Source organism: Nerophis ophidion, linkage group LG05, assembly GCF_033978795.1.
Source record: "Nerophis ophidion isolate RoL-2023_Sa linkage group LG05, RoL_Noph_v1.0, whole genome shotgun sequence".
NCBI lineage: Eukaryota > Metazoa > Chordata > Actinopteri > Syngnathiformes > Syngnathidae > Nerophis > Nerophis ophidion.
The window spans coordinates 10,910,848-10,937,384 of NC_084615.1; the positions used below are offsets into that span (position 1 = coordinate 10,910,848).

Here is a 26,537-nt window from a genome sequence, read left to right on the forward strand (position 1 = left end):
TTGAGTAAATTGGCCATTTCTGGCAATTTATTTAAGTGTGTATCAAACTGGTAGCCCTTCGCATTAATCAGTACCCAAGAGGTAGCTCTTGCTTTCAAAAAGGTTGCTGACCCCTGATTTACGGGATGATATCGCTTTTTGTGTGCAGCGGCTGTGGAGCAGAAGAGTGTGTGAAAGGAGGGTGTTGTCATCCAGACACATGACACACTTGTACAGTACATCAGCAGCCATAAGTCATATTTTGGCCTGGAAGTGGGTGGCGGCGAGTGTGACTCTGCAGAGCCTTTAGACATTTGTAGAGTTGCACAAGCGTTGCATCATGAATGATAAATGAATGTCTGAGGAAGCTGTGGTCTTTCAAAGAGATAGTTGTGTTCGTGTTGTGTGCGAGGGCGCCGTCACCCCAACGTCTGAGAGTGTTTCATCACCGTGGTGACACAAGTGAGAACAGGCAACGCCAGTCTTTAAAATCGCACAAAACTCTTACGGTTGAAAGACGTCAGATGAGCAAGCATCAAAGGTTTTGGGCACCAGGGGTACTCATCACTAATGCCGACAACGTACGTTTTTTTTACATTTGCTTGATCTAAAAATGAAGCTGTCGCCGACTAGCGTATTTTATTTTCTTGATTTGTTTTAGTTTTTCTTAAGCCAGAAAGTTGCCATTTGAAGTGAGTGTAGCTTTATGTCATGTCTGTTCTACAAAATTGAACGACTGAATGAACATCGTCCAAGTCAGGTCATTCCATTGTATCTAGGGGTTGTAGTACCTAATCAGTACTTTTACCTTAACTTGACCAAAACATTACTAAAAAATGTAAAACATGCACATTTTTCTTTAAAAAGAAAAACAACAAACCAGGTACCGCAATTTCCTATAACGTATAGCAAGTAAACTTCTATGGGGCTCCAGTCCTCCTTTCTTGTCCCCTGCTCTGTTACGATTTGGTGGGCGCATTGTGATGCGCGGAGGTGTCGGCCCCAAGATGCCAAAGACGGCAGCAAGCAGGAGTGGAGGTAGGAACCAGATTTAATAATAAAACACAACAAAACACTTGACAAAGGAAAAGAAAAGGCGTGCCACCGCACGGAAAGCTAAATGCTACTTGTAGCAAGGGTAGAGTTCAAAAATCCATAAGCAGCGCGGAAAGCTAAGCTGAAACTTAGCAAAGTGAAGCAATGAGGAATAACAATCGTAACTTGTTGCGTGAGCAAACGAAACAGCCAGGCTGAACTAAGGTAACTGGTGGGCTTAAATACAACACAAATAATTCAAAACAGGTGTGCGTAGTGAGTCGGCGCAGGAGGCGTAATTAGGTTGCCATGGTGACAATACAAAACAAGGAAGTGCGCTAACAAACGGGATCGGTAGAGTCCAAAAACATGATCAAAACATAGGACAATACAAAAAGGACATAAACATGCTAGAGATATGTGATCCGGAAGCCGGATCACAACATGCTCATCAATTTTCAATTTTCTCGTCGTGGGGGTATGGGAGGGACCCACCATTTCCCCCAATTTTTATCGCATCATTAGTTTCCACCCGATTACATACTGCATGTCCCTCACGCTGCAGCACACACATCGCTAGGGACTGGAGGTCTTATACACTCCCATATCACATGCACTGGTGGGATGGGTTCAGGGGTGCGGCACACCCCTCATCACCTACTCAACCGACAGAGGCTCTGTAGGCTGCGGTGCATCTCTTTGGAGGTGGGAGGGGCCTATCCCCAGGTGCATGTCTTTGGAGGTGGGAGGGGCCTATCCCCAGGTGCATTTCTTTGGAGGCCTAGAATTCGGGGGAAATCGGGGAGAATGGTTGTCCTGGGAGATTTTCAGGAGAGGAACTAAAATTCAGGAGTCTCCTGGAAAATTGGGGAGGTTTGGCAAGTATGTTTCAAGGTGACTTTTAAAGGACATCACATGAAGGTTGTATGAATGTCCGCCGCCTGCTGGCAAACAACATCAACACAAACCGAGGATCAATCAATCAATCAATCAATGTTTACTTATATAGCCCTAAATCACTAGTGTCTCAAAGGGCTGCACAAACCACTACGACATCCTCGGTAGGCCCACATAAGGGCAAGGAAAACTCACACCCAGTGGGACGTCGGTGACAATGATGACTATGAGAACCTTGGAGAGGAGGAAAGCAATGGATGTCGAGCGGGTCTAACATGATACTGTGAAGGTTAAATCCATATTGGATCCAACACAGTCGCGAGAGTCCAGTCCAAAGCGGATCCAACACAGCAGCGAGAGTCCTGTTCACAGCGGAACCAGCAGGAAACCATCCCAAGCGGAGGCGGATCAGCAGCGCAGAGATGTCCCCAGCCGATACACAGGCAAGCAGTACATGGCCACCGGATCGGACCGGACCCCCTCCATAAGGGAGAGTGGGACATAGAAGAAAAAGAAAAGAAACGGCAGATCAACTGGTCTAAAAAGGGAGTCTATTTAACGGCTAGAGTATACAAATGAGTTTTAAGGTGAGACTTAAATGCTTCTACTGAGGTGGCATCTCGAACTGTTACCGTGAGGGCATTCCAGAGTACTGGAGCCCGAACGGAAAACGCTCTATAGCCCGCAGACTTTTTTTGGGCTTTGGGAATCACTAATAAGCCAGAGTCCTTTGAACGCAGATTTCTTGCCGGGACATATGGTACAATACAATCGGCAAGATAGGCTGGAGCTAGACCGTGTAGTATTTTATACGTAAGTAGTAAAACCTTAAAGTCACATCTTAAGTGCACAGGAAGCCAGTGCAGGTGAGCCAGTACAGGCGTAATGTGATCAAACTTTCTTGTTCTTGTCAAAAGTCTAGCAGCCGCATTTTGTACCAACTGTAATCTTTTAATGCTAGACATGGGGAGACCCGAAAATAATACGTTACAGTAGTCGAGGCGAGACGTAACAAACGCATGGATAATGATCTCAGCGTCTTTAGTGGACAAAATGGAGCGAATTTTAGCGATATTACGGAGATGAAAGAAGGCCGTTTTAGTAACGCTTTTAATGTGTGCCTCAAAGTAGAGAGTTGGGTCAAATATAATACCCAGATTCTTTACCGTGTCGCCTTGTTTAATTGTTTGGTTGTCAAATGTTAGAGTTGTATTATTAAATAGAGTTCGGTGTCTATCAGGACCGATAATCAGCATTTCCGTTTTTTTGGCATTGAGTTGCAAAAAGTTAGTGGACATCCATTGTTTAATTTCATTAAGACACGCCTCCAGCTGACTACAATCTTTTAGCCATTCAAACCATCATGTTGTCCTGTTGTAGCTCCGCCCTCACTCTTCATGTGCTTTCCTGTCAGACACCTCCTGACCTTTGCTGCAGCGTGTCAGCGGTTGAGTGCGGACGGGGAGTGGGCGGAGCTCAAAGCCTCTTTTGGCCCCCGAGGCGACCTTGCATGGATCTTTTTGCCAGAAGAGTCCAACCCTGAATGAATCATGGAAGTGAACACTAAGCTCTTCCCTGTAATCTGGCCCAGCGATTGGGGAGTTGGATTATCTTTTCACAAGGCTCTTTTCGCCGCTTGCAAACGGTGAAGACGGGCGGCACTAATTGGCATGCGAGGCTGTAAGAAAACTGCGTGCAAAGGTTGGCAGTGTGAACGCCAAGAGGAGGCTGACACTGCAGTGATGAGATGTGATCCTGCTGGCCTGCTGAAGTCTTATCTTCACCACATCCTCTGCAAGGCCACTCAGCCCGGAAATGAAAAGGTCCGGGATCTTTTATTACGTAGCGATATCAAAGCTCTGCTGTGTGGCGGCAAGATGATGAGTGAGCATCAGGACCACAACAAACTGTTGGCTGAGATTGGAAGAACTAAGCAGAGTGTGACTCTTTCATTTGCTCTCTTTCATCTCACTCTTGCAACATTTACAAGGATTTTGGTAGGTTGGTTGAAGTGTATTTCAATATACTAGGTATGCCTGTGCTTCTTGACCGTTTGTTGGGCCGCGATAAAATGTGTTCCTCAGCTGTGGTCCCTACTCAGATGTAATGCACTTTTCCACCACGTGTGGCAGTAATGACAATCTCCAACAAACAAGAAGCTTGGAGCTTAAGTCATAGAAAAGTGTCTTTAAGGGCAAAAATGATGACTAAAGCGATGAATCTGTTACGACTGGTTGGCATAGTGATGCCAAATTGGTCCCTTCGTGGATGCGTCGGCAGAAGAAGAAAAAGAAACAAAGATGGCTGCAAGGTTACTCCTCCGCTCAGGCTTCAGGGCCGCGCTGAGCCGCCGGGCCGCTGCTGTCCCGTCAATGTGCCGCAACATGGCAGCTGGAGGAATTCCTACTGATGAAGAACAAGCCACCGGCCTGGAGAAGGTCATCATGAAGGCCACGAAGGAGGGCTCTGACCCTTACAGCATGATGAGGCCCAAGGACTACGCCGGCTCCAAAGTGGATCCTCACTTGGTTCCCTCCATCACCAACAAGAGGATCGTGGGATGTGTGTGCGAGGAAGACAACACGGCGGTGGTGTGGTTCTGGCTCCACGAGGGCGAGGCCCAGCGCTGTCCGTCCTGCGGTGCCCACTACAAACTGGTCCCACACGAACTCCCCCACTAGACCCAAGATAAGATAAGGGACGGCGTGGCGCTGGCGCGGTGGAAGAGTGGCCGTGCGCAACCCGAGGGTCCCTGGTTCAAATCCCACCTAGTACCAACCTCGTCACGTCCGTTGTGTCCTGAGCAAGACACTTCACCCTTGCTCCTGATGGGTGCTGGTTAGCGCCTTGCATGGCAGCTCCCTCCATCAGTGTGTGAATGTGTGTGTGAATGGGTAAATGTGGAAGTAGTGTCAAAGCGCTTTGAGTACCTTGAAGGTAGAAAAGCGCTATACAAGTACAACCCATTTATCATTTTACACTTAACAAAAAGAGACTATGAACAAAAACACTGGAGCTAACAGACAAAAATAAACCAAGGGCGCTAGCATGAAAGCTATCCATCCATCCATCATCTTCCGCTTATCCGAGGTCGGGTCGCGGGGGCAACAGCCTAAGCAGGGAAACCCAGACTTCCCTCTCCCCAGCCACTTCGTCTAGCTCTTCCCGGGGGATCCCGAGGCGTTCCCAGGCCAGCCGGGAGACATAGTCTTCCCAACGTGTCCTGGGTCTTCCCCGTGGCTTCCTATCGGTTGGACGTGCCCTAAACACCTCCCTAGGGAGGCGTTCGGGTGGCATCCTGACCAGATGCCCGAACCACCTCATCTGGCTCCTCTCGATGTGGAGGAGCAGCGGCTTTACTTTGAGTTACTCTCGGATGACAGAGCTTCTCACCCTATCTCTAAGGGAGAGCCCCGCCACACGGCGGAGGAAACTCATTTCGGCCGCTTGTACCCGTGATCTTATCCTTTCGGTCATGACCCAAAGCTCATGACCATAGGTGAGGATGGGAACGTAGATCGACCGGTAAATTGAGAGCTTTGCCTTCCGGCTCAGCTCCTTCTTCACCACAACGGATCGGTACAACGTCCGCATTACTGAAGACGCCGCACCGATCCGCCTGTTGATCTCACGATCCACGATCATGAAAGCTAGGAATAGAAAATACAAAAACTATACTTGGCACGAAAGCACACAGAAGAGTAAACAAAAAACATTCAGCATGAAAGCTGGAATATCGAGTGGCTTAGCATAAGAGCTAGCGAGAAAATAAATACGGGTAGAAGACAGTCGTGAAAGTTGCTCGAAGGCAAATTAGAGTCCCAGAAAGAATAACAAAAAGGGACGGGCTTAAATAGGTGAGTAATCAAAAAGTGACAGGTGTGCAGAAATCGTGATTAGCAGGTGGGATCAATGAGGAACCATGGTGACTGACTAAACAGGAAGTAAGAGTGTAGAACAGTTATACAACAACTGGAAGTATAAACCATATGTGGTGATCCAAGTAGCGGATCGCAACAGTATCCCCCCCCAAAAAAGACGGATTCCAGATGTCCAAAAAAAAAAACAAAGAAAAAACTTGAACCCTCTCCCCACAACAAGACAGTCCACAGAAGAAGGGAGGGCGGAGGGAGGCCATGGCGGAGGGTCGCCAGGTCGCGTGTCCCCGAATCCACCGAGGACAGGCAATGTGGCGGCGGCGGCGGATGGAACGCCGCTGCCGAAAGAGTTTTGGCGGCCGACCTCGAAAAGGTCACATCAGTGGCCGCCTTGCAGGATGAGGTGCCCGGCGAGGCGGACGACCTCGCAGAGGCCACACCCGTGGCAGACGTAGAGGAGGCTTGGCAGCAGCAGACGAAGGTGCGGGGGCTGCAGCCGAAGCAGGTGCAGAGGCCGGCGGAGGATCAGGTGCAGAGGCAGGTGGGATCAATGAGGAACCATGGTGACTGACTAAACAGGAAGTAAGAGTGTAGAACAGTGATACAACAACTGGAAGTATAAACCATATGTGGTGATCCAAGTAGCGGATCGCAACAGATTCTGCATTTTCATTTGCACTTAAATGTTATTGACGGTTTGGCTTGACATATTTTTGGTCTATTTTAGAACATCATTGAACGCAAATGTATTTTTCGGCAGCCATTTATGAGACCCTTTATGCAATATATTTGATTAACGTAAATAAGCATGGTGGACCAGGGGTTTGTGCACGTGCCTCACAATACCAAGGTCCTGAGTTCAATCCCGGGCTCAGGGTATTTCTGTGTGGGGTTTGCATGTTCTCACCGTGACTGGGTTCTATCAGTCTGTAGATACTACTCCTGGTACTCTGCCTTCCTCCCACCTCCAAAGACATGCACCTGGGGATAGGCCCCTCCCACTTCCAAAGACATGCACCTGGGGATAGGCCCCTCCCACCTCCAAAGACATGCACCTGGGGATAGGCCCCTCCCACCTCCAAAGACATGCACCTGGGGATAGGCCCCTCCCACTTCCAAAGACATGCACCTGGGGATAGTCCCCTCCCACTTCCAAAGACATACACCTGGGGATAGGCCCCTCCCACTTCCAAAGACATACACCTGGGGATAGGCCCCTCCCACCTCCAAAGACATGCACCTGGGGATAGGCCCCTCCCACTTCCAAAGACATGCACCTGGGGATAGTCCCCTCCCACCTCCAAAGACATGCACCTGGGGATAGGCCCCTCCCACTTCCAAAGACATACACCTGAGGATAGGCCCCTCCCACCTCCAAAGACATACACCTGGGGATAGGCCCCTCCCACCTCCAAAGACATGCACCTGGGGATAGTCCCCTCCCACTTCCAAAGACATGCACCTGGGGATAGTCCCCTCCCACTTCCAAAGACATGCACCTGGGGATAGTCCCCTCCCACTTCCAAAGACATGCACCTGGGGATAGTCCCCTCCCACTTCCAAAGCATTACACCTGGGGATAGGCCCCTCCCACTTCCAAAGACATACACCTGGGGATAGGCCCCTCCCACCTCCAAAGACATGCACCTGGGGATAGGCCCCTCCCACTTCCAAAGACATGCACCTGGGGATAGTCCCCTCCCACCTCCAAAGACATGCACCTGGGGATAGGCCCCTCCCACTTCCAAAGACATACACCTGAGGATAGGCCCCTCCCACCTCCAAAGACATACACCTGGGGATAGGCTCCTCCCACCCTCCAAAGACATGCACCTGGGGATAGTCCCCTCCCACTTCCAAAGACATGCACCTGGGGATAGTCCCCTCCCACTTCCAAAGACATGCACCTGGGGATAGTCCCCTCCCACTTCCAAAGACATGCACCTGGGGATAGTCCCCTCCCACTTCCAAAGACATGCACCTGGGGATAGTCCCCCTCCCACTTCCAAGACATGCACCTGGGGATAGTCCCCTCCCACTTCCAAAGACATGCACCTGGGGATAGTCCCCTCCCACTTCCAAAGACATGCACCTGGGGATAGTCCCCTCCCACCTCCAAAGACATGCACCTGGGGATAGGCCCCTCCCACCTCCAAAGACATGCACCTGGGGATAGGTTGATTGGCAACATTAGATGATCTCTAGTGTGTGAATGTTGTCTATCTGTGTTAGCCCTGTGATGAGGTGGTGATTTGTCCAGGGTGCACTCCGCCTTCCACCCAAATGCAGCTGAGATAGGCTCCAGCACCCCCCGCCACCCCAAAAGGTACGAGCGGTAGAAAAATGGATGGATGGATGGATGGATAAAGTAAATAAAAAATCATCTTTGTGACAAGGTAAGCCAGTTATATGCCATAATCGAAAAGAATTCAACTCCAAAGTAAAATAACTACTTCGAGGTTAATATTTGAGTTGGTCCCCGGGCCCCTGTGTAGTTGTAATGTTGGGCCCCGAGGTCCAAAGGTTAGGAACCCCTGAGGTATGCAATTACAACATGATGAATCACATATTTATTTTTCACATTTCTGAACATGTCTGAAAAGGAGCAGGAAGAAGCCAATCTTGATCTTGACCTTAGTTAGCACTTTCCACTTAGCAACTGCTAACACATGCAGCACTTCTCTTGCAGTGAGAAATAATTCAGTCAGTTGTCATTTAAATACCGACCCTTTTGCACAGATAGTCTCTGGTATCGGTTTGAGGCTCAGTTTGACAGACTTTCTCACTTTTACTACGATGAAACATTTGTTGGTGACTCAGTCCCTGGGCTTTTTTTTTTTTGTAGTGAGCACAAATGCAAAATAAACTCCACAGAGCCAAATGAAGTTGTATTTTAGAGTCGGTGTTTCCAGAGTGTCAGTGAACGCACCACGATACGATGGAGGCTGATACATGTCCTGCCATCCACAGTCTGAGCTTGACAGCTGGAATTTGCTAGAAACTTTATTGTTTTGGCCTCCACTCCATATTCCAGCAGCGTTAGGACTATAAATCCATCTATGATATACATTTTCTATTTCCAGGCCATTTTAAAGGATGGAGAAACTGCTTGTATCATTTTTAATGTGTTTTTAAATACCTTTTACTGAATCATTTCATGTGTGACCTATTTTGTGTTTCCCATAATAATGTTGTCAGTAATTTGTATTTTTTAACTCTAGTGTTGTGGTTTTTGTTGTTGTTATTTGCATTGTGAAAGCTATTTTGTTGCCAGGTCACTCTCGGGGAGGAGATGTCAATGAGTTTTTACCTTGATAAATAAAGGAACAAGAGAGAAAATTTTAAAAATTGTACCCAAGAAGTGTAAAAATAAGGATGTATTAAGAAAGTGCTCTTAAATTTCAAGTTCAAATGCAGGCCGTTACCGTATTTCCTTGAATTGCCGCCGGGGCGCTAATTATTTTAAAACCTCTTCTCACTCCGGCGTTTACCAAAGGCATGCGGTAAAGGCAAGTATGCGCTAATTATTTTTAAAATCTCTTCTCACTCCGGCACTTACCAAAGGCATGCGGTAAATTTAGGCCTGCGCTTATAAATTTCAGTGGGATGTAAGGATACCATCATGAAAAGCACATTTAATAAAAAAAAAACGTTATTATGGTCTTACCTTTACTTATAAATGAAGTCCATGCGCAGCTCCTTCTGATCAAAAGCATCGATAACTTGTTTATGGAAGTCTTCTTTATCTTTCTTCAGTTTTAAAAGTCTCTCTGTCTCGATGGGGATCTTCCTTTATTACCTCCTGCTTCCATTGAAATTCCAGTTTAGAAAACTGTTTTATTTTAAATATGTAATCCTCCATGTTAAAAGTGCAAGCGAGAGGGAAAAATAAAGTATCGCTGCTCACTCTTGCTGCTTGTTGTCACTTCTTCTGCAGCCGAGTAGTTGCAAGAAGGATCACTAGCGCCCTTTACCACCAGGAGGCGGGAGTCATTTAATGACTCATATTTGACACACGCAGCTACGGTATATTAATAAAACATAGCTGCTTACTGTTCTTTTTAGCATATTCAATAGCTTGGACCTTAAATCCTACTGAATAGCTCTTAATCTTCTTCCCTTTATGCGATTTCAAATGATTGAAATCAGCCTCCTCCATTTTGAAAATGATGACAGGTGAAGTGTCGCTCGTGACGTGACGAGTTTGACCCGGCAGAAATTCCAGGCATATGCTAATTATTTGGCGAAACGAGTTTGAGCCGGCGGAAATTCAGAGATGCGCTAATAAAAATAATATTTTGCAAAACAAGTTTGACCCAGCAGTAATTCTAGGCAGGCGCATACTATATACCTGGCGGCAATTTAAGGAAATACGGTAAGCACTATTAAATAAGTGGAAGTTGATAGAGCCCTGTGATGAGGAGGCGACTTGTCCAGGGTGTAAAGCGCCTTCCGCCCGATTGTAGCTGAGATAGGCACCAGCGCCCCCCGCGACCCCATATGGAATAAGCGGTAAAAAACTGATGGATGGATGGATGGAAGTTGATATAAAAAGTATCATCTCTGCAGTCTAAAGTTGAGTGAGGATGTCACCATGGCAACATGTCATCACCAATATTGTGAGCAAACGATCACTTATCACTATTATTGTGATAATGTTCAATGTGCTCCAAAATACTTACATACACACTGAAATCATTTGACCATCCATCCATCCATCCATCCATCCATTTCCTACCACTTGTCCCTTTTGGGCTCGCTAGAGCCTATCACAGCTGTGTTCGGGCGGTAGGCGGGGTACACCCTGGACAAGTCACCACCTCATCGCAGATCTTTTGACCAAGTTATTCTTAATAATGTTCAAATAATTGGACACACTGTTAGAAAACTCCCTATTTTGCATGTTTCGTGCCTCACTGATATTGTTTAGTCTTAGTATTTTATCTGCTAAGTGTTTATGGTTCGAAATATGGGTTTATACTGTAGTACTTATTTAAATGAACAAATACAATCAATTATTAATATTTATTATTTTTGGCAGGCATGGTGGTGTTGTGATAATAATAATAATAATATAAAACTTTATTTGTATTGCACTTAAAATTTGAATAACACATCTCCAAGTGGTGTCCTCCTGGTGGTCCTTGAAGGTACTGCACTTCCATGTGCACAACTGAGTAGCTTAGTTGATCAGACGAGTTGTATAGAAGTTTACATTTGGGTTTGTCTTTTCCTAATAAAGAAACACATAGCGTAAATTCCGTAATATAAGCCGCTACTTTTTTTCCGAGAATGTGAACCCTGCGGTTTACAAGGCAGAGAGGCTGATTTATGGATTTTTTTGTCGCTAATATTTTGTGTTTAATAGTTTGCGTTGAACTCAAGCAGAGGATCTAAATGGTGTGTATTTGTTTCTAAAATGGCGCCATCTTTTGGACAAGTTTGTTTACTTCGGGTATGGTGGGGTGAAATGTACTTCCTGTTCTGAGCAGCCGTACACCGGAAATAACCATCCATAGCGTTTCTACTCGTATGGATTCTTCATTCATCGCTCCAAGCAACGTTTGTAAGTTTTACAATAAAACTTAAATTGTATATACTGTGTGATGTCTGTAGGAGTGTTTTAATGTATATTTGTATGTGCTATCATAATATAATGATACTAGCGTCGTTAGCATTACTTTGTATGCTAACATGTTTACAAGTGTCCGCGTAAGTATTATTAACTTACGATAACATTCTTTTTGTATTGTTTTACTTTCACAAATTCCTCAGTAAATTCATTCCGTAAGTTTGCAGCGATTTTGAAAAGGCAGTGAGAATAAATATCAGTCACATGGGGAAGGGGGAGGGGCCATCCCACATTGCACTGAGTCGTCCTAATGCTCGGCTGCAGTGCAGCTTGAGCACAGAACAGAACGCAGCCACGGAAGTTTGTCAGAAGTTCGCAGGCCAGGGCGGGTTTGTTTTTGGGTCCTCATGTTCTCCCAAGTGTACTTAGTGATGGGCAGTAACAAGATACATGTAACTAAGCTACATAGCTTAACTACATTTTCCAGTAGCTTGGCCCTAGCTTAGCTCCTTTTTTTTAATGAGTAGTTTTTCCTGTAGCTTAGCTACTTTTAGAGTCATGTAGCGAAGTCGCTTTTTTGATTGATTGATTGATTGAAACTTTTATTAGTAGATTGCAGAGTACATTACATATTCCGTACAATTGACCACTAAATGGTAACACCCCAATACTTTTTTCAACTTGTTGTGTTAGTCTAGGATTGAAGTTGTTTTACACACTGGGTGTGAGTTTTCCTTGCCCTTTTGTGGGTTCTTCCGAGGATGTTGTAGTCGTAATGGTTCGTACAGTCCTTTGAGACATTTGTGATTTAGGGCTATATAAAAAAACATTGATTGATTGATTGATTGAGAGTGCGGCTTGGAAGGAGGATAGAGATGCACTTACTTGCGGCATAGAAAGAGAATGAGTTAAGACCTTTGTTAGATCAGAATCTGGGTTTAACGTGGTTTGTGGAGCTCCCCCTGGTGTTGTGGTTAAGGCGGTCATTTACGTTAAGGAAGTAGTTTGACATGTACTTCGGTATCAGGGAGGTGTAGCGGATTTTATAGACTAGGCTCAGTGCAAGTTGTTTGACTTTGTCCTCCACCCTGAGCCAGCCCACTTTGGAGAAGTGGGTTGGAGTGGAGGTCTAGAAGTAACCTGACTAGCTTGTTCTGGGGTGTTTGGAGTCTACATTTGAGGGTTTTGGAGCTGCTGGGGTACCAGGAGGTGCAAGCGTAATGGAAAAAGGGTTGAATGAGAGTTCCTGCTAGAATCTTCAAGCCGCTTTTGTTGACCAGATAGGAGATTCTGTAGAGGAATCTCGTTCTTTGGTTGACTTTTTTGATTACTTTGGTTGCCATTTCATCACAGGAAAGATTAGCCTTTAGAATGGAACCTAGGTAGGTGACGTCATCTTTCCTGGTTGATAACAATGTCACCCACTTTTATAGTGAAGTCACTGACTTTAAGAAGGTTAACATCAAAGCTAAAAGAGACAACATGGACTCTCAATCCAGGACAACAAAACAAATCCAATGATCTCAAGTGTGCACTCCTGCTTGGATTATCCTGCGTGGCAAAGCCACATCTCAACCTTTGTTGCAAAGAATGATTTAAACTGCAACCTCTTGCTCATTGCAATCAAGGCTTAGTGTGTTTGGAGTCGTGCTGCAACAACACATCCAGCGCTATAAAACACTCAAAGTAAGCTTTTCTTCTCACAGCCCGGCCGCAACAAAATGATTTGCCCCTTTTTAAATAGATATATGTCCCTCGGAGCTAGCGGTGATTGAAAAGGAGCTAAGCGGGAAGAGGAATTATGGGATATAAAATCAGCAGATGTCCAGAGAAGCTGCAGTAAATGAACAACATTGTCTTGTTTATGTGCCGCTCAAGCAGCCAGTAAAATGACCTGCAGCGGGCCAGTAGACATTCAGGACCATGTGATGCTGATCTCATTATCCATCCATCCATCCATCATCTTCCGCTTATCCGAGGTCGGGTCGCGGGGGCAACAGCCTAAGCAGGGAAACCCAGACTTCCCTCTCCCCAGCCACTTCGTCTAGCTCTTCCCGGGGGATCCCGAGGCGTTCCCAGGCCAGCCGGGAGACATAGTCTTCCCAACGTGTCCTGGGTCTTCCCCGTGGCCTCCTACCGGTTGGACGTGCCCTAAACACCTCCCTAGGGAGGCGTTCGGGTGGCATCCTGACCAGATGCCCGAACCACCTCATCTGGCTCCTCTCGATGTGGAGGAGCAGCGGCTTTACTTTGAGTCCTTCCCGGATGGCAGAGCTTCTCACCCTATCTCTAAGGGAGAGCCCCGCCACACGGCGGAGGAAACTCATTTCGGCCGCTTGTACCCGTGATCTTATCCTTTCGGTCATGACCCAAAGCTCATGACCATAGGTGAGGATGGGAACGTAGATCGACCGGTAAATTGAGAGCTTTGCCTTCCGGCTCAGCTCCTTCTTCACCACAACGGATCGGTACAACGTCCGCATTACTGAAGACGCCGCACCGATCCGCCTGTCGATCTCACAATCCACTCTTCCCCCACTCGTGAACAAGACTCCTGATCTCATTATTTGGCGGGAAAATGTGATTTAACAGTGGAACCTGCCAGTGTTTGGCGCTAGCTCGCTACAACAAGCAACATATTGTTGGCGTCCGTAAGTCTCGGAAGACAATGGATCGGCGCCCCTTGGGTATGATTTAGTTGGTCATGCAGCGTCTGCTGTGGCCGTACACGCCTACACGGGAGCGACAGTCCCTGTTGCACTTGCTGCATTTGTAGGTGGAGTCAGCTACAGGATGTAATTGCTCGAGATTGCTTCTCATCTGCAAGCTGGCGGAATTTTGCCTCGCCAGCTTTCAGTCCAGTCTTCACGGTGTGTCTCCAGCTGGATCCGTCCTGAGCGAGCTCTTCCTAGGTGTTCAGGTCCATGTCGAGCACTTTCAGGTCACGCTTGCAGACATTTTTTTTTTTTTTTTTTCCAAGATGGCGCTGCTGTAGTGGCTGCTGTAGGCAGGAGCTCTGTGCTCTTGTGTCATCCTTTTGTGTTTCCCTCTTGTTTTCATGTCTTATTATATTTTTTTGCCTTTTGGTCCGGGACCCTTTGGGACTGTGTGACAAGGGGTGGTGCTTTTTTTGTGGACTTCTGGATCTGCCTCCCGGGAGCCTTTTGGCCATGGAGACCAGCTGCTGGGTGTCTGCCACACCGGAGTCGGTTTGGAGGGACTGGGGGAGATGCGGATGAGGGGACAGGACTGCAGAGTTTGGAGGGACTGGAGGAGATGCGGATGAGGGGACAGGACTGCAGAGTTTGGAGGGACTGGAGGAGATGCGGATGAGGGGACAGGACTGCAGAGTTTGGAAGGACTGGAGGAGGTGCGGATGAGGGGACAGGACTGCAGAGTTTGGAGGGACTGGAGGAGGTGCGGATGAGGGGGCAGGACTGCAGAGTTTGGAGGGACTGGAGGAGGTGCGGATGAGGGGGCAGGACTGCAGAGTTTGGAGGGACTGGAGGAGGTGCGGATGAGGGGACAGGACTGCAGAGTTTGGAGGGACTGGAGGAGGTGCGGATGAGGGGACAGGACTGCAGAGTTTGGAGGGACTGGAGGAGATGCGGATGAGGGGACAGGACTGCAGAGTTTGGAGGGACTGGAGGAGATGCGGATGAGGGGACAGGACTGCAGAGTTTGGAGGGACTGGAGGAGATGCGGATGAGGGGACAGGACTGCAGAGTTTGGAGGGACTGGAGGAGATGCGGATGAGGGGACAGGACTGCAGAGTTTGGAGGGACTGGAGGAGGTGCGGATGAGGGGACAGGGCTGCGGAGCTAGCACTGAGCGCTGGGACGGAGAGGCTTCGTGGTGTCTTGGCTGGGTGAGCAGGTGTCGGACACCTCAGTCACCTTGGACGTATCCTCGCTCATCCATGCGGACTGGACACAGGCCGAAAATGGAGTCGGCTGTCTTGGTTGCTTTGTTGGGTCTGCTCCTGTCTCTGGCCATGCTCCCCCCATCCCAGCAGACGATGGCGTGGAACACCCCAGAGGCCACCACAGTGGATATGTTTCTTTTACTTTTTATTCATAGCTGTATGTAGAAGTGTCTGGTTGTATCTGCTGCTTTAATGTCTTTAATGTCCTCTGTGTTCTTTGATGTTTGATGTTTCCCTCTTACACACCTGGAAGAGGGATGTGTACCATGGCTATGAGTTGTTGTTTTTTCCCTTGGCCTCAGTCTGCACCTCCTCTCCAGGGCCCAGGGTAAGACCGATTTTTTTTATTTTATTGTGAACGAGACTCTCGCTGCTGTGTTGGATCCGCTTTGGACTGGACTCTCGCGACTGTGTTGGATCCATTGTGGATTGAACTTTCACAGTATCATGTTAGACCCGCTCGACATCCATTGCTTTCTTCCTCTCCAAGGTTCTCATAGTCATCATTGTCACCGACGTCCCACTGGGTGTGAATTTTCCTTGCCCTTATGTGGGCCTACCGAGGATGTCGTGGTGGTTTGTGCAGCCCTTTGAGACACTAGTGATTTAGGGCTATATAAGTAAACATTGATTGATTGATTGATTGACATGAAAACAGATGCCAACTGGCATAAAGAGTTGGTTTTGTAGAGTTGTTCACGAACTCGCAGGATTCTGTTTGGTCTGAAAGTCCAGTTTGGAGAAGCTGGGCTATATCAACCTGCATCTTGGTAGTCTAAATTAAGTCAAGTGAAAAACTTGACTCAATGACTTTTCTCCACGGTAAGCAAGAATAATGACGTCACTGTTGCAGTGAAGACTTCCGACAGGCTGCATGGGGAAGAATGTTTTGGCAAACTGGTGGCATGCCGACAAACAGAAACAGGTCTGCACAATCCAACCAGGTTTTTTTAATATATATTTATTTGACAGGGACAGTACGGGGAAACATTGCTAACCATAGGTAAGCCATGTCAAAGTACATAAAACTTCTAGGCTGATTTGCAACCCTCGTCCTTGGTTAGGTTTGAAAGAAAAGTGAAAAACACGTACACAATGATTAAGACAAGTATAAAATAAAAATACATCAAAAAATAATTGGCCCCATTTGTACATACTACACCCAGTTCTAGTGCTCACAAAACTACACCCAAATCTAGTGCTCACAATACTACACCCTGTTCTAGTGCTCACATTACTACACCCAGTTCTAGTGCTCACACTACTACACCCAGTTCTAGTGCTCACACTACTACACCCAGTTCTAGTGCTCACAAAACTACACCCAAATCTAGTGCTCACAATACTACACCCTGTTCTAGTGCTCACATTACTACACCCAGTTCTAGTGCTCACACTACTACACCCAGTTCTAGTGCTCACACTACTACACCCAGTTCTAGTGCTCACAATACTACACCCACTTCTAGTGCTCACACTACTACACTCCGTTCTAGTGCTCACAATACTACACCCAGTTCTAATGCTCACATTACTACACCCAGTTCTAGTGCTTACATTACTACACCCAGTTCTAGTGCTCACATTACTACACCCAGTTCTAGTGTTCACATTACTACACCCAGTTCTAGTGCTCACATTACTACACCCAGTTCTAGTGCTCACATTACTACACCCACTTCTAGTGCTCACATTACTACACCCAGTTCTAGTGCTCACACTACTACACTCCGTTCTAGTGCTCACACTACTACACCCAGGTCTAATGCTCACATTACTACACCCAAATCTAGTGCTCACAATACTACACCCTGTCCTAGTGCTCACATTACTACACCCAGTTCTCGTGCTCACAATACTACACCCACTTCTAGTGCTAACATTACTTCACCCACTTCTAGTGCTCACATTACTTCACCCAGTTCTAGTGCTCACATTACTACACCCAGTTCTAGTGCTCACATTACTACACCCAGTTCGAGTGCTCACATTACTACACTCCGTTCTAGTGCTCACATTACTACACCCAGTTCTAGTGCTCACACTACTACACCCAGTCCTAGTGCTCACAATACTACACTCAGTTCTAGTGCTCACACTACTACACCCAGTTCTAGTGCTCACAATACTACACCCAGTTCTAGTGCTCACATTACTACACCCAGTTCTAGTGCTCACATTACTTCACCCAGTTCTAGTGCTCACATTACCACACTCCGTTCTAGTGCTCACACTACTACACCCAGTTCTAGTGCTCACATTACTACACCCAGTTCTAGTGCTCACACTACTACACCCAGTTCTAGTGCTCACATTACTACACCCAGTTCTAGTGCTCACAATACTACACCCAGTTCTAGTGCTCACAATACTACACCCAGTTCTAGTGCTCACAATACTACACCCAATTCAAGTGCTCACAATACTACACCCAATTCTAGTGCTCACAATACTACACCCAGTTCTAGTGCTCACATTACTACACCCATTTCTAGTGCTCGTATTTCTAGATAGATAGATAGATAGTACTTTATTGATTCCTTCAGGAGAGTTCCTTCAGGAAAATTAAAATTCCAGCAGCAGTGTAGAGAGTTGAGATCAATTTAAATAAAAGTAAAAAGTAAATAATGTCGTAATGCTCACATTACTACACCCAAACCTAGTGCTCACATTACTACACCTACTTCTAGTGCTCACTTCTAATTTTCCATAAGCCACTTTTTCAGTGAAAAGTTTAATGTGCACACCTTCATTACTGTACCTGTGTACTTGTAAACACATCCATTAATTAATTAATTAATTAATTAATCCATTAAGACACTTAACATAGCTTTTTAAAATGAGACATGTATAAAATGATGAACTCATCATGTTATATTTTTGGGTAATACTGTATGGCAGGGATGATGGTTCTTTGGTTTTTGGTCAAATATCTTCAGTGTTTGTTTATATAACAACAATAGAGGCTTCACTACACATCTTGTGACCTGTCCCCAGACCATGGCACACACGGTAAGACTTACGGGATGAAACCATTGCATTCATGTCAACTTGTGCAGCTTGAACACAGAAACAAGGTCTAATAAGTTTGTTTATTTTTAGGGTCTTAGTCATTTTTATAATAAGGCCATCAAATGTTATCTTAGGGTCCAAAACATTAAAGTATTGTGCACTCAGAAAGTCTCTGCAGCCTCATCACAGTTTCCTGCTCCGTGTTTCATTGGGAATCAGCTATTTTTATGTAGGAGAGTGTAAAAGAAGATAGAGTCAATCCATTACTAACACCTGCCCTGACTGCACCTCAGTGCACTCAATGAAAGGCCAGCACAAGCTCTTGGAGGAAATAGGATGTGGAAACAGAAGAGGCAACATAGAAACATGCAACTGTTGACGAAAATCATGTCATTGTTACTCTTTTCCTAAAAACAACCATTTGTGGTCATTTTCCTAATGTCTATGGCAAAAATAATGAGTCGACTGAAGGGAGCTTGGCATACTAGATATTATCTAGTGTGTACTTGGGGGAGCTTGGCATACTGGATATTATCTAGTGTGTACTTGGGGGAGCTTGGCATACTGGATATTATCTAGTGTGTACTTGGGGGAGCTTGGCATACTGGATATTATCTAGTGTGTACTTGGGGGAGGTTGGCATACTGGATATTATCTAGTGTGTACTTGGGGGAGGTTGGCATACTGGATATTATCTAGTGTGTACTTGGGGGAGGTTGGCATACTGGATATTATCTAGTGTGTACTTGGGGGAGGTTGGCATACTGGATGTTATCTAGTGTGTACTTGGGGGAGGTTGGCATACTGGATATTATCTAGTGTGTACTTGGGGGAGCTTGGCATACTGGATATTATCTAGTGTGTACTTGGGGGAGCTTGGCATACTGGATATTATCTAGTGTGTACTTGGGGGAGCTTGGCATACTGGATATTATCTAGTGTGTACTTGGGGGAGCTTGGCATACTAGATATTATCTAGGTTGTACTTGGGGGAACTTGGCATACTGGATATTATCTAGTATGTACTTGGGGGAGGTTGGCATACTGGATATTATCTAGAGTGTACTTGGGGGAGATTGGCATACTGGATATTATCTAGTGTGTACTTGGGGGAGGTTGGCATACTGGATATTATCTAGTGTGTACTTGGGGGAGCTTGGCATACTAGATATTATCTAGGTTGTACTTGGGGGAACTTGGCATACTGGATATTATCTAGTATGTACTTGGGGGAGGTTGGCATACTGGATATTATCTAGTGTGTACTTGGGGTAGCTTGGCATACTGGATATTATCTAGTGTGTACTTGGGGGAGATTGGCATACTGGATATTATCTAGTGTGTACTTGGGGGAGATTGGCATACTGGATATTATCTAGTGTGTACTTGGGGGAGGTTGGCATACTGGATATTATCTAGTGTGTACTTGGGGGATGTTGGCATACTGGATATTATCTAGTGTGTACTTGGGGGATGTTGGCATACTGGATATTATCTAGTGTGTACTTGGGGGAGGTTGGCATACTGGATATTATCTAGTGTGCACTTGGGGGAGGTTTGCATACTGGATATTATCTAGTGTGTACTTGGGGGATGTTGGCATACTGGATATTATCTAGTGTGTACTTGGGGGAGGTTGGCATACTGGATATTATCTAGTGTGTACTTGGGGGAGGTTGGCATACTGGATATTTAGTGTGTACTTGGGGGAGGTTGGCATACTGGATATTATCTAGTGTGTACTTGGGGGAGGTTGGCATACTGGATATTTAGTGTGTACTTGGGGGGAGGTAGGCATACTAGATATTATCTAGTGTGTACTTGGGGGAGGTTGGCATACTGGATATTATCTAGTGTGTACTTGGGAGAGGTTGGCATACTGGATATTATCTAGTGTGTACTTGGGGGAGATTGGCATTCTGGATATTATCTAGTGTGTACTTGGGGGAGGTTGGCATACTGGATATTATCTAGTGTGTACTTGGGGGATGTTGGCATACTGAATATTATCTAGTGTGTACTTGGGGGATGTTGGCATACTGGATATTATCTAGTGTGTACTTGGGGGATGTTGGCATACTGGATATTATCTAGTGTGTACTTGGGGATGTTGGCATACTGGATATTATCTAGTGTGTACTTGGGGGAGCTTGGCATACTGGATATTATCTAGTGTGTACTTGGGGGTGCTTGGCATACTGGATATTATCTAGTGTGTACTTGGGGGATGTTGACATACTGGATATTATCTAGTGTGTACTTGGGGGAGCTTGGCATACTGGATATTATCTAGTGTGTACTTGGGGGAGATTGGCATACTAGATATTATCTAGTGTGTACTTGGGGGAGATTGGCATACTGGATATTATCTAGTGTGTACTTGGGGGAGGTTGGCATACTGGATATTATCTAGTGTGTACTTGGGGGAGGTTGGCATACTGGATATTATCTAGTGTGTACTTGGGGAAGGTTGGCATACTGGATATTATCTAGTGTGTACTTTATTAGTGTGTACTTGGGGAGGTCGGCCGTCATCTTTTGATGGATGACCTTGCTTACTGTCGACATAGACACACATAAAGTTGTCTTCCTTCAGACGAGTGAAGTAGTTGGTCAGTAGCATTATGCAAAAACTATTTGTACAACATTTTTTAGATAAGCTGGACATTATGACAAAAAAATGGCCAATTAGATTGAGTGTGAAGGTCTACAACAAGTTGCAACCTCACATTTTTAGAAGAAAAAAATATTTTCCATATATTAGCCACACCGGATTATAAGTCGTTGATATTTTTGTTGTGAAATGCAATATTTACAAACATTTATTTACATACTTTAATTGTTTCCAAACAATGCCTGTATCACGGCAGTAAAACGGTTAATCATACAAAACAGCAACCATATTCATGGATTCACTAGCTGCACAAGCTAGCTCTCCATTCTGGGTCTAAGACTGAATGTGACCAATCTAAGTCTTAGACTACATCTTACCAGTCCAAGACTATATCTGACCAATTGAAGTCTAAGACTCAAAGTGTGCAATCGTTGTCTAGGACTAGATACGACTAATCCAAGTCTAAGACTATTTGTGACCAATCCGAGTCCAAGACTAGATGTGACCAATGGAAGTCTTGTTTTGTTACACAGTAATAGGTGAATGACATCAGGATACATGATATCAGACCACCATTGGCTGGAGACCACCAGTCCAGGGATAGCCTCCAGCCTACCCATGACCCGACTGAGGACATGTGATACGACCGATGGATGGATGATATCAGACAATGTGGTTCTCAGCATTCTGCTGGACAAAAGACAAGAACCAAATTCCTGACATTCAATCCCAAATCCTTGGAGTTTGAAATGTTCACATAACACATTCAAGAAGAGCAAATAGTGGAATTAATGATGGAATGTGGCATGTACCTGCAGGGTGTGTTAATGATGGAATGTGGCATGTACCTGCAGGGTGTGTCAATGATAGAATGTTGCATTGTACCTGCAGGGTGTGTCAATGATGGAATGTGGCATGTACCTGCAGGGTGTGTCAATGATGGAATGTTGCATGTACCTGCAGGGTGTGTCAATGATGGAATGTTGCATGTACCTGCAGGGTGTGTCAATGATGGAATGTTGCATGTACCTGCAGGGTGTGTCAATGATGGAATGTTCCATGTACCTGCAGGGTGTGTCAATGATGGAATGTTGCATGTACCTGCAGGGTGTGTCAATGATGGAATGTTGCATGTACCTGCAGGGTGTGTCAATGATGGAATGTTGCATGTACCTGCAGGGTGTGTCAATGATGGAATGTTGCATGTACCTGCAGGGTGTGTCAATGATGGAATGTTGCATGTACCTGCAGGGTGTGTCAATGATGGAATGTTGCATTGTACCTGCAGGGTGTGTCAATGATGGAATGTTGCATGTACCTGCAGGGTGTGTCAATGATGGAATGTTGCATGTACCTGCAGGGTGTGTCAATGATGGAATGTGGCATGTACCTGCAGGGTGTGTCAATGATGGAATGTTGCATGTACCTGCAGGGTGTGTCAATGATGGAATGTTGCATGTACCTGCAGGGTGTGTCAATGATGGAATGTTGCATGTACCTGCAGGGTGTGTCAATGATGGAATGTTGCATGTACCTGCAGGGTGTGTCAATGATGGAATGTGGCATGTACCTGCAGGGTATGTCAATGATGGAATGTGGCATGTACCTGCAGGATGTGTCAATATGGAATGTGGCATGTACCTGCAGGGTGTGTCAATGATGGAATGTTGCATGTACCTGCAGGGTGTGTCAATGATGGAATGTGGCATGTACCTGCAGGGTGTGTCAATGATGGAATGTTGCATTGTACCTGCAGGGTGTGTCAATGATGGAATGTTGCATGTACCTGCAGGGTGTGTCAATGATGGAATGTTGCATTGTACCTGCAGGGTGTGTCAATGATGGAATGTGGCATGTACCTGCAGGGTGTGTCAATGATGGAATGTGGCATGTACCTGCAGGGTGTGTCAATGATGGAATGTTGCATGTACCTGCAGGGTGTGTCAATGATGGAATGTGGCATGTACCTGCAGGGTGTGTCAATGATGGAATGTGGCATGTACCTGCAGGGTGTGTCAATGATGGAATGTGGCATGTACCTGCAGGGTGTGTCTGGAGGCCATCTCCGATACCAGCGGGAAGCTGCAGATCTCCCTGCAGGAAGTCATCCAATGGCTGACCACTAAGGACGAAGAACTGTCCCAGCAGCTGCCCATAGGTGGCGACGTGGCGGCTGTGCAGCACCAGCGGGACTTCCACCAGGTAACCAGCAACTTCCTACCTTTTTCAAATAATGCGCACTATTCTATGTCTCCAGCTGAGGATTGGTATGAAGTGTGGTGGATTTATAGTCAATACAGAGAGGTGTATTCTCAGGGTGTGATGGCTCCATGTCCTGCATCTGTCAGAGTCGCCACTGACAGTTTGTTTGTGTTTTAGTTTCTCCTGTGTGTTTAGTATTTCCTGTCCTTAGTTCCTGTCTAGTGCTCTTATTTTGGTTTAGCTTCCTGTTTGTCTCCCTGTGTCCTGTTTTCACTCAGCTGCGGCTGATTGGCATCTGACCACACCTGATGTCAATCAGCCTGCTCCTATTTGTACCAGTTGCTGGATCATTGTATTGTCTTGTCGATGTCACGTCGAGTCGCTATTGTGATCTGTTATCGCTCCTGTCGTGTCGCACCTCGTCTTTGCAGCGTAGCGGTAAGCTATATTCAGCTGATGTTTGTAGCTTATTGTTTTTTGTTCCCTGCTTCGGTTTTATTTTTCATTGTACAAGTACGACTTCTGTTTGCCTGTTCACTACCCGCTAGCTTCCACACTAAGCTCCTGTTCGTTATTTTCTAGCTCCCAGGCTAGCTCCTTTTGTTTGATTAACCGCCTCGTGCGCGCTTTGTGTTTGTACCCTTTTGGTTTTGTTTTTGTCTTAGTATTTAATTAAATCATGTGTTCATATTCCATGCCTGCCTCCATCTCTGCATCTTGGGGTTCGTCACCAAACGACTCTGACAGCATCTTCCCGCTTGAAGCTCGGTTTGTGTTCCCTCGGCGTATGTTCATCTTCTGTCGGAGGCGGAGCTTAGCTAAATTGGTTGCGGTCCAGGATGGAAGAAACATCCAACTAAGAAGTGCAACGTTGTTGTTTTGGCAGAGCAGCGACACCAGGGGGAGTCCTGACAGCCAAGTGACAGTCACACACACACACACACACACACACACACACACACACACACACACACACACACACACACACACACACACACACACACACACACACATAGCACTGGCAAGCAGAAACAGAAGAGGGAGAATGGATGTTGTTGGCTTCAAAGGTGGAACTACTGTATATCCACTGAAACCATATGTCCCGGCAAGAAATCTGCCTTTGGGTTATTAGTGATTGCTAGAGCCGAAAAAAAGTCTGCGGGCTATAGAGCGTTCGGGCTCCAGTACTCTGGAATGCCCTCCCGGTAACAGTTCGAGATGCTACCTCAGTAGAAACATTTAAGTCTCACCTTAAAACTCATCTGTATACTCTAGCCTTTAAATAGACCTCCTTTTTAGACCAGTTGATCTGCCGCTTCTTTTCTTTCTCCTATGTCCCCCCCTCCCTTGTGGAGGGGGTCCGGTCCGATGACCATGGATGAAGTACTGGCTGTCCAGAGTCGAGACCCAGGATGGACCGCTCGTCAGGACCCAGGATGGACCGTTCGCCTGTATCGGTTGGGGACATCTCTACGCTGCTGATCCGCCTCCGCTTGAGATGGTCTCCTGTGGACGGGACTCTCGCTGCTGTCTTGGATCCGCTTTGAACTGAACTCTCGCGGCTGTGTTGGAGCCACTATGGATTGAACTTTCACAGTATCATGTTAGACCCGCTCGACATCCATTGCTTTCGGTCCCCTAGAGGGGGGAGGTTGCCCACATCTGAGGTCCTCTCCAAGGTTTCTCATAGTCAGCATTGTCACTGGCGTCCCACTGGATGTGAATTCTCCCTGCCCACTGGGTGTGAGTTTCCCTTGCCCCTTTGTGGGTTCTTCCGAGGATGTTGTAGTCGTAATGATTTGTGCAGTCCTTTGAGACATTTGTGATTTGGGGCTATATAAATAAACATTGATTGATTGATGATTGAAACATAACTAGCTAATAGCTGGCTGGCGGCTAATGTCTGTCTAGTGTTTTAGCTACTTCTAAATCACTAATCTTCTTCTCCATGGCGACAAATAAAGTATGTTTCTTACAAGTATTATTATCACTGGAGGATAAGGAATAGCTAATCATGCTTCACTACTCACCGTCGGGGCCGTAGGTGCAAACTGGCTGCCACGCTTCCGTCAGTCTACCCCAGGGCAGCTGTGGCTACAGATGTAGCTTACCACCACCAGGTGTGAATGAATAACGGGTTCCCACTTCTCTGTGAGCGCTTTGAGTATTTAATAATAGAAAAGCGCGATATAAATCTAATCCATTGTTATTATTATTATTATTACTGCTAACAGCAAGCTAGCGCTCCTGATCGTAAACAAAAGGGTGTGTCTTCACATTGATTGTAACAATGTCTGTTCATATCATGTTTATAAAGTCTTGAAATATGTCCCTGGACACATGAGGACTTTGAACATGACCAATGTATGATCCTGTAACTACTTGGTATCGACATGATCCATACCTAAATGTGTGGTATCATCCACAACTAATGTCAAGTATCAAAGAAGAGAAGAATAAGTGATGATTACATTTGAACAGAAGTGGAGATAGAACTTTTCCACTTTGCATCAGTCCATCTTAGATGATCTCGGGCCCAGCAAAGCCTTTCTGGGTGTTGTTGATAAATGGCTTTGGCTTTGCATTGTCAGGCTTGGGCTGTGGATGTTTGTGCTTCCTCGATGCAAGGATGATGTGGGACGAGTCAGGCATGAATGTAAGTACATGGTTTATGTAATAAACAAATAAACGACAAAAAGCGCTCACAATGGAGGAAGAAACTTGGCTAAACAGTACAAACGTGAAACAAAAACACTGCTCGTTGGCATGAAAGACAATTTAACAATAAACTTAAACAGCACGATGGCAAGACTAAAGACATGAAACAAAAGAGTGCACTGTGGCCTTGATACATAAACTTACACGGCATGGAACTGTGGACGAAGACTTGAAAGTTTGAACAGCATGGCTAGGGTGCGTGCGAGTGTGAGGATCCCAGGACGAAGACAAGAACAAGAGTGACTTAAATAGCTGTGATGATTAGTGAAAACAGGTGAGGCTGAGAACAGGGACGTGACAGGTAAAAACTAATGAGGTTGGCATGGAAACAAACAAAACCAGGAAGTGCAAAACGTGACTGATTGTCCAAAATCAAAAACATAACATGACAAAACAAAACATGATCCATAGGTATGACATGCATAGTAGAGTTTTAACTTGCAATTACAGATGTAGCGACCAACTGTAGTTACTGACAGTGGTTTTCTGAAGTGTTCCTGAGCACATGTGGAGATATCCTTTACACGTTGTCAGTTTTTGATGCAGGACCACCTGAGGGATAGAAGGTGTGTAATATCATGGCTTACGTGCAGTGATCTCTGAACCATTTGATGATATTACAGAGTGTAGATGGTGAAATCCCTAAATGTTGTTCTTAAAGAATTTGCTCATGCATTTGTTGACAAAGTGGTGACCCCTCGCCCC

At 45.9% G+C, this 26,537-nt stretch overlaps 2 protein-coding genes across 6 annotated transcripts in view; both read left to right on the forward strand.

Annotated features, from left to right (window-relative positions):
- The window catches only part of drp2 (dystrophin related protein 2), a 302,156-nt gene that overhangs the window by 149,181 nt on the left and 126,438 nt on the right, over nucleotides 1–26,537 (forward strand). For all 5 annotated transcript variants that reach the window (XM_061899976.1, XM_061899973.1, XM_061899974.1 and 2 more), the window contains one exon: nucleotides 22,958–23,114. In XM_061899976.1, coding sequence (XP_061755960.1) covers nucleotides 22,958–23,114 — 157 coding nt within the window. The remainder of the gene's footprint in view (nucleotides 1–22,957; nucleotides 23,115–26,537) is intronic.
- LOC133552329 (cytochrome c oxidase subunit 5B, mitochondrial-like) lies at nucleotides 4,174–4,608 on the forward strand. Its single transcript, XM_061899553.1, has one exon. It carries the CDS (start codon nucleotides 4,212–4,214, stop codon nucleotides 4,590–4,592), a length of 381 nt encoding a protein of 126 aa, XP_061755537.1. The 5' UTR covers nucleotides 4,174–4,211; the 3' UTR covers nucleotides 4,593–4,608.

Excerpts from the sequence above, each read along its gene's own strand:
- LOC133552329 (XM_061899553.1), top strand. The coding sequence starts at position 4,212 with ATGGCTGCAAGGTTACTCCTCCGCTCAGGCTTCAGGGCCGCGCTGAGC.